At 43.6% G+C, this 14,914-nt stretch overlaps 1 protein-coding gene across 8 annotated transcripts in view; it reads left to right on the top strand.

Moving 5' to 3' along the window:
- phf12b (PHD finger protein 12b) overlaps nt 1-2,892 on the top strand; it is a 50,190-nt gene extending 47,298 nt beyond the window's left edge. For all 8 annotated transcript variants that reach the window (XM_061280046.1, XM_061280048.1, XM_061280047.1 and 5 more), the window contains 3 exons: nt 1,068-1,150; nt 1,224-1,362; nt 1,474-2,892. In XM_061280046.1, coding sequence (XP_061136030.1) covers nt 1,068-1,150; nt 1,224-1,362; nt 1,474-1,910 — 659 coding nt within the window. In that variant the 3' untranslated portion in view covers nt 1,911-2,892. The remainder of the gene's footprint in view (nt 1-1,067; nt 1,151-1,223; nt 1,363-1,473) is intronic.
- The last annotated feature ends 12,022 nt before the right edge of the window (nt 2,893-14,914 follow it).

Below are 14,914 nucleotides of genomic sequence, written 5' to 3' on the forward strand. Positions count from 1 at the left end.
TTTCGCATAAAGTCAATATAGTTTTGAAAATTTTACCTTTATCACTGGGGCCTCGTGCGTTTAAAACAGCCTCAATCAAAATTAGTCCGCCATTCTGACTCAAAGCCTTCAAAATTCTTCTTTTTCCCCATTGTCCACAAACATTTTTGTGGACACAAACCCCAATCTGATAGTTCACCTGGTTCGAAGTCTTCAAGCGCATCGTCATTTATTTAGAAATGTATACATATACCATACTGGGGAACCAACGGCGCTGTCGTGTGTTAATTTTGATGCATTTCTTTGGCTACTAGATGAACTGAAACAAACAGTAAATAGAACATTGCAATTCATTTCCTTTGGTTTGGCCTTATTCCCCAAACAAATCGAACTTGCCTTCCTGTCCAAAGTCCTCTGAGTTTTTTCAGTTTTTCCAGATCCGGGGGTCAAGGAAAACAAAATGTATCTACATTCCCGGTCTTAGAGGTAAAACTGCTTAACAGCGTTCTCTAGTGGATGAGATGTGGTAATGCGCTCCTATCTTAAATGGGTTAAAAAAAGATGGCTTCTGCCACTGCTGACAACCATTTGTCAATTGTCATTCCCTTGATTCAAGCCTTCACAGTGGCGCGCACCCACATGCATTGTTTTGAAAATGAATGCCCATCTCTGCTGTTCTCATGACATACATACTTGCATCTCTAAACCAACATATCTGCTGAATTGCGTTAAAATGGAAATAAAATTTAGTAAAGTGGAATACACACGTGAGAATGTGATTTTGTTAAAAAAAAACATGATGGGGCAGTTGACTTGAGACTGAGACATACAAAGGATGACAAAGAAAAATTAAGTTGTATGGCATGAATTTGTATTTTTTGTGACTCAGTCTGTCACATTGAAATTTGAGCTCAACTTTTACCTTTTTTAAAAAATTCTAATTGATGACTTCAAAAGTTGAGGTATGTTCACCTTTGTGAATCTTTCTGTAGTACAATATACACATTTTGTATATCCAAGAGAAATGTCAGTGTTGTATCTTATTTTCAAAATATTGAACATTATATTTAATTTCTTTTGAAATAAAGGTGCTGATATGGATGTGTGCCTTCCAAACTATGGTCATTGCAACTTCATATCGGGAAAGCACGCCTGTATATTCTACGATGAGGTAAGGCAAGTGTTTTCATGATTCATGTTAATGCTTTGATTAATGGATGTGGTTTTGACTGGCATGTTTGTAGAACACCAAGCATTATGAGTTGCTAAACTACAGTGAGCATGGTACTACGGTGGACAACGTCCTTTACTCCTGTGATTTCTCTGAGAAGACCTCGGCATCTCCACCCAGTGGCCTAGTGGCTAAGGTCCAAGGCATCATTCGTAAGTTCTACTTACTTCAAGAAATGAGGGTTAAGCTTGTTTCTGACTCCAGCAGAAAAAATAGTTTTGCAGTTCAGCATCGCTAAGACACCTAGCTTTTTCTTCCCCCAGGTCGCAGCAAGAAATGGGCAGATGAAGAGGATCCCACATCTGTGGTGGGATTGCTCCCAGTTGGCGGAGTCATGAGCAGCCACCCTCAAAGTGGCTTGGAGCAGTTATGCAGCTGTAAGGCAAGCAGCTCAAGCCTGATTGGAGGCAGTGGAGCAGGCTGGGAGGGAACAGCCATGCTCCACCACGGTAGCTACATAAAACTTGGTTGCCTCCAGTTTGTGTTTAGCATCACAGAATTTTCCAGTAAGCAGCCCAAGGAGGAAGACAGTGCCACACCTACTACCAATTGCACCAGCAGCACTTTTAGCATCACACACACCACAATTCTACCACCTCCCCGTGAGGCTGTCACAGCCAGCAGCCCCTCCAGCCAGGATGAGATGGAAACAGCACCTTCCGACCAAGTGCTCACGGTGGAATCCAAATTTGTCCCGTAAATCAAAACAGGATATCCCACCTTCCCTCTGTTTTCATTTTGCACCTGCTATGACATACAGTAAAGGGAAAGCTGCGCAGTTGGCCGATGGACAGGGAATTTTTTTAGGTCATTGTAAATGATTTATACATTTGCATGAACTTGGGAATATAATTGACAATCTGTTCTATTTTTTAATGACTGACATTCAACCTTCAGTTCATATTAGGCTGACATTGAACGAAGAATATTACTCCATGCTCAATTATTTCGCCAGTACCAGTATATTATGTATAATGTAATCTTACTTTGTCAGTCTGTCTGTTTAGCACAAATGTTTAATTTTGTTGTTTTGACTTACATGCATTCTTGATTTCTTTTGCTGCCTTTGTGCCACAGGTAGCTTTATTTGTATGAAAAGGTACACTACTGCGCACAAATTTGGGGTCATCGCAAAATGTCCATTAAAAAAAGTACTGTTTGTGCACTATTATCAGAACATAAGACTTGTGTGTGGGGGGGTCACTTGTCCTTATTTTCAAAGCAAAAAAAAAAAAAAATGCATTAACATTGACTTGATGAGATATCCTGGCTATACATGATTCAAAACAGCCCAGAATTCTTGAAAGGCGGAAGAACACGCTCACCATTGCCATTATGCCATTGTCTGGTTGAGCCCAGGCCTTTTGAACGGTAGTGTACATTTTCATACTCTATCTGTAAATATGTGTGATTCAGTGTCTCTCAATTGGAGAAGCATCGCATTTTGTGTAGATTCACCATGTTTGGCTTTTAATTGTACAACCCATGAAATTTGTGATACTGTGTAGACGACTAGAGATTTTGTGATAAACCTTGTTCATAGTCTGTACTCTATCATCAATATGCAGCGATTTTTAGCACTCATTTTAACATCTTGTGCAGCCCTGTATATAAGTACTCTTTTTCTGTAGCTTCTCATCTCATAATTGTAAATACATAAAGATTTTCTAAGTACAAGCTCACTGCATCTGTAGAGACCCTGCAATTTATTTATTTATTTATTGAGAGGGGGGGTGGGCATTCAAGTCTCCTCACTACTGAGCAGCATAACCGGGGCTACAACACAATATTTGCAGACAGGATTATTGTAGGTGAAAATATTAAAAACTGATGCAAATTTTAATTGAATATCATTTTAAATCTTCAACATAGAAGTCATAATTCCCCAACATTTCACCTGCTACACTTTCAGATGTGTGTGCACACATACACTACAATTATTGGCACCTTTGAATTAGATGTTTTGGGGGGGGGGGATATCCAACCTCTAAGGGCATTGGGCAATCAAATCACAAAGCGTGCCGTAATTACTAGCACACCCGATGTTAATACTTTATACAACACCTTTTCCCAACAAAACACAATATACACTATGTTTTTCGAAATGAGAGAATACAGAAAGAGGGATCTTCAACCATTCCTCTTTGCAAAATCTCTATCGTCCAGCTACCTGGCACCTCTAATTGGTACAGATATTCCGGTACACTGTTCCTGGTACCCGCGATTGGCTGGCGGCCAGTTCACTGTCCGCCGCCTACCACCCAAACACTGCTGGGATAGGTCCCAGCAGGCCTGCGACCCTCATGAGGATAAACGATAAGGATGATGAATATTTCTGTTACCTGCTTATCCTCCTCCATGTACGCGCAGGGGTGTCAGGATCCAGTCCTCGGGGGCCGAATCCCTACATGTTTTCCAAGTTTCCCTCGTTAAACACACCTGATTCAATTAATCAGGCTCCTGCTGAAAGTGAGGACGAACTGGACATTTGAATCAGGTGTGTTTAACAAGGGAAACCTGGAAAACATGTAGGGATTCGGCCCCCGAGGACTGGATCCTGACAAGGAAAGGAGTTTGACACCCCTGATTGTACGCCTTGCCCACTAGAAAAAGAGTTAATTTAGCATGATATGGTTCCTGTGGCAGAACAGACAGGACAGGTCTTTATTGAGTGGGAGGAAAAGGGGAAGTGGATCACTGGTGCTGGAGCGGATGAGTCAGCGAAGCTGGCAAGGACAAAGTGGTCAAGGAGTAGCAGAAAGTCGCACCTGGACAGATAAACGACACAGACACACGGCAAAAGACAAGCAATGGAACATGAGCTGCGTGAGTCAGTCCTGGCAAGGTAGGCAATGGACAGGACAGGATAGCAATGCGGGACAGACAGAGTAGGCTGCGTGTGCAGGGTTTATATAGAGCGGCTAACGAGCTTGGAGCAGGTGTGGAAAAGCCGCAGGTGCGGGCAATCGTTGTGATGAGCTGTCCAGGGTCCTGGTCATGCGGATGCATGACAGGTTCCTCGTGGTAAGTTTCACGTGCTGACACGCTCACACGTTCGATAAAAGATAAGAAAGTTGCTCGTTTCAGTAGCCCAGCATAGCAAAAGAAAAAAAAGTTTGCGAACAGCAATATAGTATGTAATACAGTAAACAAGAATACACCAAGAGAAACTGTATACATAAAATAATTTACAGATATCCATGATCAGAATTTTGTATACAGCATACACAATATGCATTATGAGTAGAAGTATCCGCATCAATGTTATTTTATATGCAGTATACATATTTAAAGTGTATTGTGTGCATAAGGTGAGGACAGTGATGGCAAAGTGATCAGGTTGGGTGACTCAGTGGCTCATGACATCCCAATTTATTGTATAGTCTTAACTGCCATGGGGATGAATGAACTTCTAAAGCGCTCCTTCCTGCAGTGGGGAGTTCTCATTTTCTGACTGAGGGAGCTGCTCAGGTCACCTACGGTCTCTGACTCCGGTTGATCTCAGCCTCTGTACAACATTTAAGTGACTAACAACATTCAGGTGACTAACTACATTTAAGTGGCAAGAGCAGAATGTTATTGCACAGTGATGTCTCTGAGACTCGGAGTGGTTTGAGTTCATCAGAGCAACAGCTTAGCTTTTCAGTCACTTCAGCTGCACAACAAAAGAAAAACAATGACAATCTGACAAACACAATAGTGGGCATTTTGAAAACGTGACTTTATGATGGTATGTGTATTGTATAAAGCTGTTTTTAATAATAATCTTCTCACTCCTGGTACGATGTCAGGTGTAACTTCACTGAACATGTCTCATCCAGTAAGTAAATAAAGACGTGCGTGTGTGCATGTATATCAGGGGTGTCCAAACTTTTTGCAAAGAGGGACAGATTTGATAAAGTGAAGGGGCCCGGGGGCCAATTGTTTTTTCTGACATTTTTTAACTACAAAAAAGTCATGCAAATACACACTGTTATAAAACAAGTTTCATTGTCACAATTGTCTTTGTTTTTCAACCAAATATGAGTCACTCAGGCAGATGTGAACAACTCTAAAAACACAAATTCTGCCTTTCATTCAGGTCAAACACGGCGATATAAATCGATGATTACCTTTAGCATCGATGCCAATAAATCGTAGAGCATTATATTGATTAATCGATGTGTATCGATGTATCGTTACACCCCTACTAAATAATGTAATAATGACGCTAAATATGTTTAGAACAGGGGTGTCCAAACTTTTTGCAAGGAGGGCCAGATTTGATAAAGTGAAGGGGCCCGGGGGCCAATAGTTTTTTCGGACATTTTTTAACTACAAAAATGTCATGCAAATACCGACGGTTATAAAACAAATTTCATTGTCACAATTGTCTTTATTTTTCAAATGGCAAAATAACCAAATATGAGTCACTCAGGCAGATGTGAACAACTCTAAAAACACAAATTCTGCCTTTCCTTCATATCTGAAGAGTCAGATAACATTGAACAAACTGTATGAAATACCTTAAATTTACATGACCACCATGTACATGTACAGCTGTGAGAGAGGTACAGGAAGCTTTCGCTTCACTGCCCTTGGCACAAAGTTGTCAGCATAGTTGGGGACAATGCTCAAAATTGCTGGTCTTCCACCGCATTCAGACAAAGCCTTGTAAAAGGCAGCTTTCTGCTCTTCAGTTGGTGGAGGAACATTCAGCAGTTTTCTCGCAGCACTTTCCTCAGGAGTTGGAACTTCTGACTTTCGTTTCTGGGCTGGATGGGCAAAGTCGATATTGCATCCTTCAGCATATTCTATGTGCGATGCTGATGGTTTCAGCCACTGACAAGGTAGTGATGTGCATGAAGTGGCCGTCTTCATACGTATTAATTAGGGGTGTAAATCGCGGGTTTTGTCACGATACGATATCATATCGATACAAAGAACTACGATACGATATTTGCCGATATCTTAAAGCCTGCTGCGATTCATTCACGATATATCACGATATATCGATCGATATATATATATTTTTAAATAAAAAATATCGAACAATATCCTGATTTATAACAATTCATACGCAAAATCAACAAGGTACTGCAAACTCTTTATTTAGGAAATTACAAGAGTATTGTAGTATACAAAGTGCTTACTTTAACACTGAACTTTGATGTCGTGGTTTTTCTTTAAATGTGTGGCAAGATTTGTGGTCCCTGAATATTTGATCACCGCATGGCAGGATTTACAAACTCCACGTGTCTTGTCCGTTGAGCCATCTTTTCTTTGGAATCCAAAGTGCTTCCAAACGAATGACTTGAAGCCTAAAGGGGAGCAAATTTCCTCGTCTTTTTGGACACTAGCCACAGCACCAGCCCAGGAGCCGCGTACTAGTTGTCGACTCCCCTTTCACGTGCCTGCTCTGCTCACATACAACACAACACGCCGGCGCGCCACTGCTCCCGGAAAGAGGAAGCAAGCAACAATGAACTGGATTTCAAAATAAAGTCGCGTCTAATGTCCGAAGTCAAACACGGCGATATAAATCGATGTTTACGTTTAGCATCGATGCCAATAAATCGTAGAGCATTATATCGATGTGTATCGATGAATCGTTACACCCCTAGTATTAATGCCTCCAGGGCGAACAGGGATGCTGCTGAATGTGAACATGTTTCACCCAATCCAGCCATGCAGGTACAGTGGCAGCACAGGATCTGACCATCTTTCGCTATTGCTACCCAAGGTCTGAGGGGAGGATCATTCATCCGTTGAGAGTGTTTTACCTGAAACAGATAATATGACATACCTTATGTTATTATCAGTCCCTAATTTGGATATAATATACAAGGCTAGACCTCTTACTGTCCATTTATGCATATTTTACATGGCATTTGGTAAATTTTCTCATTAATCATTCATTAAATTAGCTTGAAAATTTAAACCTGGTTCATTTTGAGCAAGAGACCAAAAGGAATTATCAAGCATGAATTCTGAAAAGTGTTTTTGTAGAAATTGTTGCATAAGCTCTATACTGAATCGTTGGAAATTATGTAATGTTTTATTGTAGGAATTAATTTCTCAGATTTCAATATGAAGCTCCTGGAAACAGTTTTTTTTACAAAGTAATCCTTGATATTGTTTGGTCACATCCTCCAAACTGAACATAAGAAATTTTCAGGCTAATCTTTTATTACAAAAAGCCTCCTGTTCAAAAATGCTTAATTAAAAAACTGTTTCACTAAGTCTATTGTAGTTTTTTGAAATTATGTAATGCAAAGAAAAATTGGAAAATTTCAATATGAAGTTTGTAAAACATCCATCCATTTTCCGGGTCGCGGGCGTGCTGGAGCCTATCCCAGCCGTCATCGGGCAGTAGGCGGGAGACACCCTGAACTGGTTGCCAGCCAATCGCAGGGCACACAGAGACAAACAACCATTTGCACTCGCACTCAGGAACAATTTGGAGTCTTCAATCGGCCTAACCAAGCATGTTTTTGGGATGTGGGAGGAAACCGGAGTGCCTGGAGAACACCCACGCTGGCCCGGGGAGAACATGCAAACTCCACACAGGGAGGGCCGGAGGTGGAATCGAACCCGCACCCTCCTAACTGTGAGGCGGACGTGCTAACCAGTGCGCTACGAGCCGCCAGTTTGTAAAACAGTTTTTTTAATTAAAAGCATTTTTGAATAAGAGGCCTTTCGTAATAAAAAAAAGCTTAACAATGTGAGTTTTCATTAGAATCACTTCAGTAGTTTTTTCACAATCACACTGTTACTGCCACGCGGATTTGTAAACAGACAGTAGGCGTGTGCCCTCCTCTCCTGGCTCTTCTGTGTGTGCTTTTTCCTTTCCGTGGTCATGAGAAGAAATCGATTCTTGTTTGGAATCTGCCATATCAGCTCATCATGCACAAAACCTGCTGTAAAATACTTGTAGGCATCCAGACTCTTGTATGCCTTAAGGTCCTTTCCAGTGTACGGAGATGGTGAATCGACGAGGTAATTATAAATATCTGGATATGAGAGATCAGGCAGGTCGGCTGTTGCAAAATGCTCAGGTGATTTTAGCATGCTTCTCGGTAAAAGGTACGGATCCGTTGTGCCAACAAGGTTCAACTTCTCTCTGTAACGTTTCTTGGATTCTTCATCCAAATGCCCAACTTCATTGGATAGTAAATCAACCATAATTCTGATGAAATCGGTGAAAATGTAGCGCAGAAATCAAACTGAATCTGTACGAACACGTAAGAACGAGCTGACCGGTTGACCGGCAAGATGGCGGCATAACACAAAATCACGTGACTGCAAAGCTTCTATACGGTATTTTGCACACTATTGGTGTGTTAGGTTGTTTGGTTACTGGATTTTTTGGTCGCTTTTTCAAAATGTTCTACCTCTTAGTGAAGTATTATTCGGCACAAATTTGGTGTGTTTGCTTGTTTGGTTACTGGATTTCTTTGGTCACATTTTTTCTAATTTTCTAGCTCTTAGTGTAGTATTATTTTGCACAAAAATTTCATTTGTTTGTTTCAGTATCTTTTTATTTATTTCCATATTTTTTTATTGTTTACATTTGTCTGCATTGTGCAATAAACCTACATAAACAGCAAGTCGTCAAATACACATTCTTGATACGCCATTGAACAAGAAAAATGCATACCGTTTTTTTCCATGTATAATGCGCCCCCATGTATAATACGCACCCTAAAAATGGCATGTTGATGCTGGAAAAAAAGCCTGTACCCATGTATAATACGCACCCAAATTTTGACTCCTACTTAAGTCGGTTAACGTAAAATTATTTCAGAAAAAAGACCTTTGGGAACAACCGGATGTTATTCTGCCGGTCAGTATCACTGCGCATGCGCTAGCAAACTCGATAGCGAAGAAATGTTTCGGATTTGTGTAGGGTACATTGTGACAGCAAACAAGCAGATGATCGAGCAAGCGTCTGATACGAGAGCATTGTGTTCGTATGGAGTGTGTTTGACGTGAACAGCAGAGAAGAAACTGCATCTGTAATGGCGGCCTCAGTATCATATCCGGATTTTAAAAAAAGAAAAAAAAAATTTTTTTTGTTTTTTTTTGTACCCATGTATAATGCGCACCCCAGATTTTAAGACAATAAATTAGTTAAATTTTGCGCATTATACATGGAAAAAAACGGTAATCTTTTCTCAGGTAATTTGAACTCAAACAAATGTGTGTCAGCAGGGATAACGCTGTCAGTTCTACCCTCTGTATGTTTTGGATTGAAATGTCTATGGAAATGTCTATTGAAATGTTCTATTTCCTAGCCTCGAGCGCCCACCTGTGGTCGCGTAGTACAAGTGTTTGCTCACTCAGAGTATGAGACCCGGTAACGGCATCAGTTATCCCGTGGATTTACGAAGCTGATGATTTGGGCGTAAGTCTTGTCAACTAATATTTTTTCTGTTCGAACTTGTGTAAACGATTGCACGGATCTTCAACCGTTCCCTGGAGCTGTGCGAGTTGCCCTCATGCTTCAAAAGCTCCACCATCGTACCGGTAGCCAAGAAGCCCGCCATCACAGGATAGAATGATGACAGACCTGTTGCCTTGACATCTGTGGTCATGAAATACTTTGAGAGGCTAGTGTTGAGCGACCTGTAGGACGTCACGGGCCCCCTGCTCGACCCTCTGCAGTTTGCCTTCCGGGCAAACAGGTCTGTGGATGATGCGGTCAACATGGGACTGCACTACATCCTGCACCACCTAGACACCCCAGGAACATACGCCAGGATCCTGTTTGTATACTTCAGCTCGGCTTTCAACACCATCGAGCCCGACTCCCTCCACCAGAAGCTCGTCCAGCTGGCGGTGCCTGCCTCCACCTGCCAGTGGGTCACCACCTTCCTGACCAACAGGAAACAGCATGCGAGGCTGGGGACCATCACACCCGTTACCTGGACCACCAGCACTGGCGCCCCCCAGGGGTGCGTACTCTCTTCTGTGAAGCTCCTGAGGCATGCGGACGACACCACTCTCATCGGACTGATCCGGGACGGTGACGAGACTGCGTACAGACAAGAGGTGGAGCGGCTGGTCCACTGGTGCAGCCAAAACCACCTGGAGCTGAACCCGCTCAAGACCGTGGAGATGACAGTGGACTTCAGGAGAGACCCTTTGCCACTTCCACCCCTCACCATCCTCAGTAATGCTATTCCCACCACACCTTCAAGTTCCTGGGATCCACAATCTCCCGGGACCTGAAATGGACCGGCCACGTGGACTCTGTCCGGAAGACGGCCCAGCAGAGGCTGTACTTTCTGAGAACAGTTCAGGAAGTTCAACCTGCCACAGGAGCTTCTGGACTGCCATCATCCAATCTATCCTCTGCACCTCCATCACTGTCTGGTTTGGATCGGTCACCAAACAAGACAAGGACAGACTGCAACGGACAATCAGGTCTGCGGAAAAGATAATCGGAACCAACCTCCTATCTATCCAAGACTTGTACCTGTCCAGGACCAGCAAACGTGCAAGTAACATCTCTGCAGACCCTTCTCACCCAGTTCAAAGTCTGTTCAAACAACTCCCTTCTGGACGGCGTTACAAAACCAGTAGACACAGACACAGCTTCTTCCCCTAGGCCAGGGGTGGCCAACCCGCGGCTCGCGAGCCGCATGCGGCTCTTTGGCTGGTTCCATGCGGCTCTTTTACGTTCGCATCAACATTTGTGTTTATTTTTTGTGCGTATTTGCTTCGCTTGAGTTCAATATGGTATTTTGGTCAAACGCGCATGCGCGTGAGGTGAAATCTCGCAAAGGAGGAGGGACAAACCCATTTGAGGAGTGTCAATTTCGCTCTAAAAATGGCAAGGAAAAAATGCACAGCTAAACAAATATCTGAGGATGAACACAGGACGTTTTTAACAGAGGTAAAGTTGTTTTTTGTTGAACGCAATGGCAAGCCATTCTGCCTGATATGTCGGACGTCATTAGCGCATTTAAAAGCTTCAAATGTTCAGCGCCACTTCAGCTCACTTCATGCCAATATCGATAAGGACTTTCCAAAAGGGACTGAATTTCGCAAGCACAAGATTGGACACTTTGAAAAGTCAGGCAAAAAAATAGGTACAGTTTTTAAAAAAAATTACAAAGCACTCGGAGACTGTCACGCTTGCATTGTTTCAACTGGCTTGGAACATTGCACGGGCTAAAAAGCCATACAAGGAAGTGGTGTTTGTTAAAAAATGCCTCAGTGACGTTATTGAAATCTTGTCTCCTGCAAATGACAAACGAATGATCCCGAAATGTCCCGCCACACAAAGTAAGTGAAAAAACTTATGTTTTTGTTTGTGGAATTTGTTGAACAGAGTTTGTCGGTGTGAGACAATGCACACAATGTTCATTGTAGAAAATGTAGTCTTTGGTCTGTGGTTTTAGTACTGTAGGCGTCAATTTGTCATTATCATGTTGGTGCGTGACATGATAATGTCACACAATAAATTTGGCTGAGCAGAGGTGTGTGTGAGCGCGCACGCGTTTGTGCGTGTGAGTGTGCGCGTGTGTGTGTGTGTGGGGGATGTTCATGTGTGCTCATGTGTATGATGTGGCTCTGCGATGACGCAGTGAAAAATGTGACTCTTAGTCTCTGACTGGTTGGCCACCCCTGCCCTAGGCTGTCGCTCTGATGAACTCACAGTCTTTGCAATAACATCCTGCTCTCGCCACTTAAATGTTGTTAGTTGCCAGTCACTTAAATGTCAGACAGAGGCTGAGACTAACCTGAGTCGAATTTCCTGTTTGGCATGCACAAACATGGTCAATAAAGCTGATTCTGATTTTCATTTTATTTACAGATCGAAGTTACCTTAGCCAACATGCTACAAGCTAACGATTGTCTAACGCGGTTTTTCTTTATTTGTATTTCAGTTTGACGATGGTCGAAAGAGGGCAAGGATTTGAGGCCATTCCTCAATAAATCAGCATTTATAACGATTCGGTGAACGATTCTTTTGAACGATGATTCTAAAGATTCAGTTCACTCAAAAGAACTGGAATGCACGTCACTACTGTTTGGGCGTGACAAGTTTCTCTTATTAAAGGCTCTCAGCAGACTGGAGGGACCAGAAATCGGCAAGACAAAGGAATGTCAACAAGTTAGGGTCACTAAATGAAAGGCGAACTTGTATGGAGATAGATTGGGGTCAAAGGTTTTGTACTTGAAAAGAAAATACAACAAAAAGAATATATGTAATAACGTTAGTTGATACAGACAGTTGCTCTGTTGTTAAGAAAAAGTCAAAGTCGCTTTATTGTCAATCCCTTCATATGTCAAGACACACAAAGAAACCGAAATTCGGTTTCCTCCATCCCACGGTGACGAGACACAGTACACGATAAACATACAAGTAGACGACACAAAATAAAAACAAGAAGGCACAAACAATAAATAATAAATCAAATGAGTGATGAATAAATAATAAACAAATAACCCAATAAATAAGAGGAGCAAAACTGAGCCAGTGTGCGTACAGCAGACAGTAAGCATAGCGCAAAGTACAGGACGCTACGCAGAAAGGGGGGGCGAGTTCAGGATCCTAACAGCCTGGAGTATGAAGCTGTTGGAGAGTCTGGTGGTGCGGGAGCGCAGGCTCCTGTACCTCTTCCCAGAGGGCAGAAGCTCAAACAAAGAGTGAGCGGGGTGACTCACATCACTCACAATCGTGGTCGCCTTGCGGGTGAGATGGGAGGTGTAAATGTCCTTCAAGGAGGGGAGCGAAGCACCAATAATCTTACCAGCCGTGTTCACTATGCGCTGCAGGGCCTTCAAGTTGTAGTCAGTGCAGCCGCCACCCCAAACAGCAATACAGCTGGAGAGGACGCTCTCAATGGTGCCGCGGTAAAATGTAGTCATGACGGCCGAAGGAGCGGTCGTTAGCCTGAGTTTCCGCAGGAAGTACAGGCGGCGCTGGGCTTTCTTCACCAGTAATGCGGTGTTGGTGGACCAGGAGAGATCCTCACTGATGTGCACCCCCAGGAACTTGGCGCTGCTCACTCTCTCCACCACAGCACCGTCGATGGTCAGCGGAAAGTGTTGGATATGACCCTTCCGGAAGTCCACAACAATCTCCTTGGTCTTGTCGACGTTCAGCAGGAGGTTGTTGTCCCTGCACCACGTGGTCAGAAGGTCAACCTCCAGCCTGTATTGAGTCTCGTCTCCCTTGGTGATGAGACCCACTAGAGTCGTGTCGTCAGCAAACTTCACTATGCGGTTGTCGCTGTAGGTTGCAGTGCAGTCATGCGTCAGGAGGGTGAAGAGCAGCGGACTGAGCACGCAGCTTTGGGGGACCCCCGTGCTCAGCGTGATGCTGGCGGAGATTTTGTCGCCAACACGTACCACCTGTGGCCTCTGACAGATTTACGAAGTCCAGTAGCCAGTTGCAGAGGTAGGTACTGAGGCCCAGCGTGTCAAGTTTGCCGATGAGGCGTTGTGGCACAATGGTGTTGAAGGCAGAACTGAAGTCCACAAACAGCAATCTCACATACGAGTCCCTTCTCTCCAGGTGGGTGAGGGCCGAGTGGAGGGCAGAGCAGATGGCATCCTCAGAGGACCGTTTGGCTCGGTACGCAAACTGGAAGGGGTCAAAGGTCGGGGGGAGAACGGATCGGATGTGCTCCATGACAAGCCGCTCAAAGCACTTCATGATGATGGGCGTAAGTGCCACGGGGCGGTAGTCATTGAAGCAGGATTTCTTCGGCACAGGTACAATGGTGGCAGCTTTGAAACACGAAGGGACGATGGCCTGCTGCAGGGAAGTGTTAAAGATGTCCGTGAAGACACCCGTCAGCTCACCAGCGCAGTCCTTCAGCGCTCGACCCGGGATGTTGTCAGGGCCCGCCGCCTTACGGATGTTGATGGCGGCAAGCGCCCTCCTCACGCTGTCGGCGGAGAGGCACAGGGGCAGCTCGTGTGAAGGGGGAGTGGCCTTCAGCGGGCAAGTGCTGTTCTGAGCGTCGAAGCGAGCAAAGAAGCGGTTAAGGTCACTGAGCAGACGGACGTTGCCTTCACAGCTCTGCGGCGCGGGCTTGTAATCCGTGATGGTCTGAATGCCCTGCCAAAGGCTCCGTGCGTCCCTGCTGTGGAAGACTGACTTGATGAAAACACACCCATTTTCTGTTTGGGCGTGACAAGATTTCTCTTTTCAACGGCTCTCAACAGACTGGAAGGACCAGAAATCGGCAAGACAATAAAGGAATGTCAACAAGTTAGCGTGACTAAATGAAAGGCGAACTTGTATGGAGATAGATTGGGGTCAAAAGTTTTGTACTTGAAAAAGCAAACTCGTATTTGAAGAAAAAAAAAACTTGAATGTGAAAATAAACGTGCTGATCTTAAAACTTGAAAAAACAACAACAATGTATTCAAAATAAAAATAATTGTTAGTACAGAAGAGGATTAGGGCCAGTGAAGAAAAAAAGGGGGCTGACAGGATTTTTTTTCTCAGAATTCTGACTTTAAAGTTAGGATTCCCACTTTAAAGTCAGAATTCTGACTTTATTCTCAGAATTCTGACTTTAAAGTGGGAATTCTCACTTTAGTCATAATTCTGAGAATGAAGTTAGCACGGCGGGGGCTGCGTCAGTTTGTGGTGTGGTTTTGACCAGAGGGGACATAGTCATCACCGAGCGATTTTTTTTGTGGCGGAGAATTGTCGGAGGACATCATTTCAGTCTTAGAGGAGCAGGAGGTGAGTAA

This window comes from Syngnathus typhle, linkage group LG6, assembly GCF_033458585.1.
Source record: "Syngnathus typhle isolate RoL2023-S1 ecotype Sweden linkage group LG6, RoL_Styp_1.0, whole genome shotgun sequence".
Taxonomy (NCBI): domain Eukaryota; kingdom Metazoa; phylum Chordata; class Actinopteri; order Syngnathiformes; family Syngnathidae; genus Syngnathus; species Syngnathus typhle.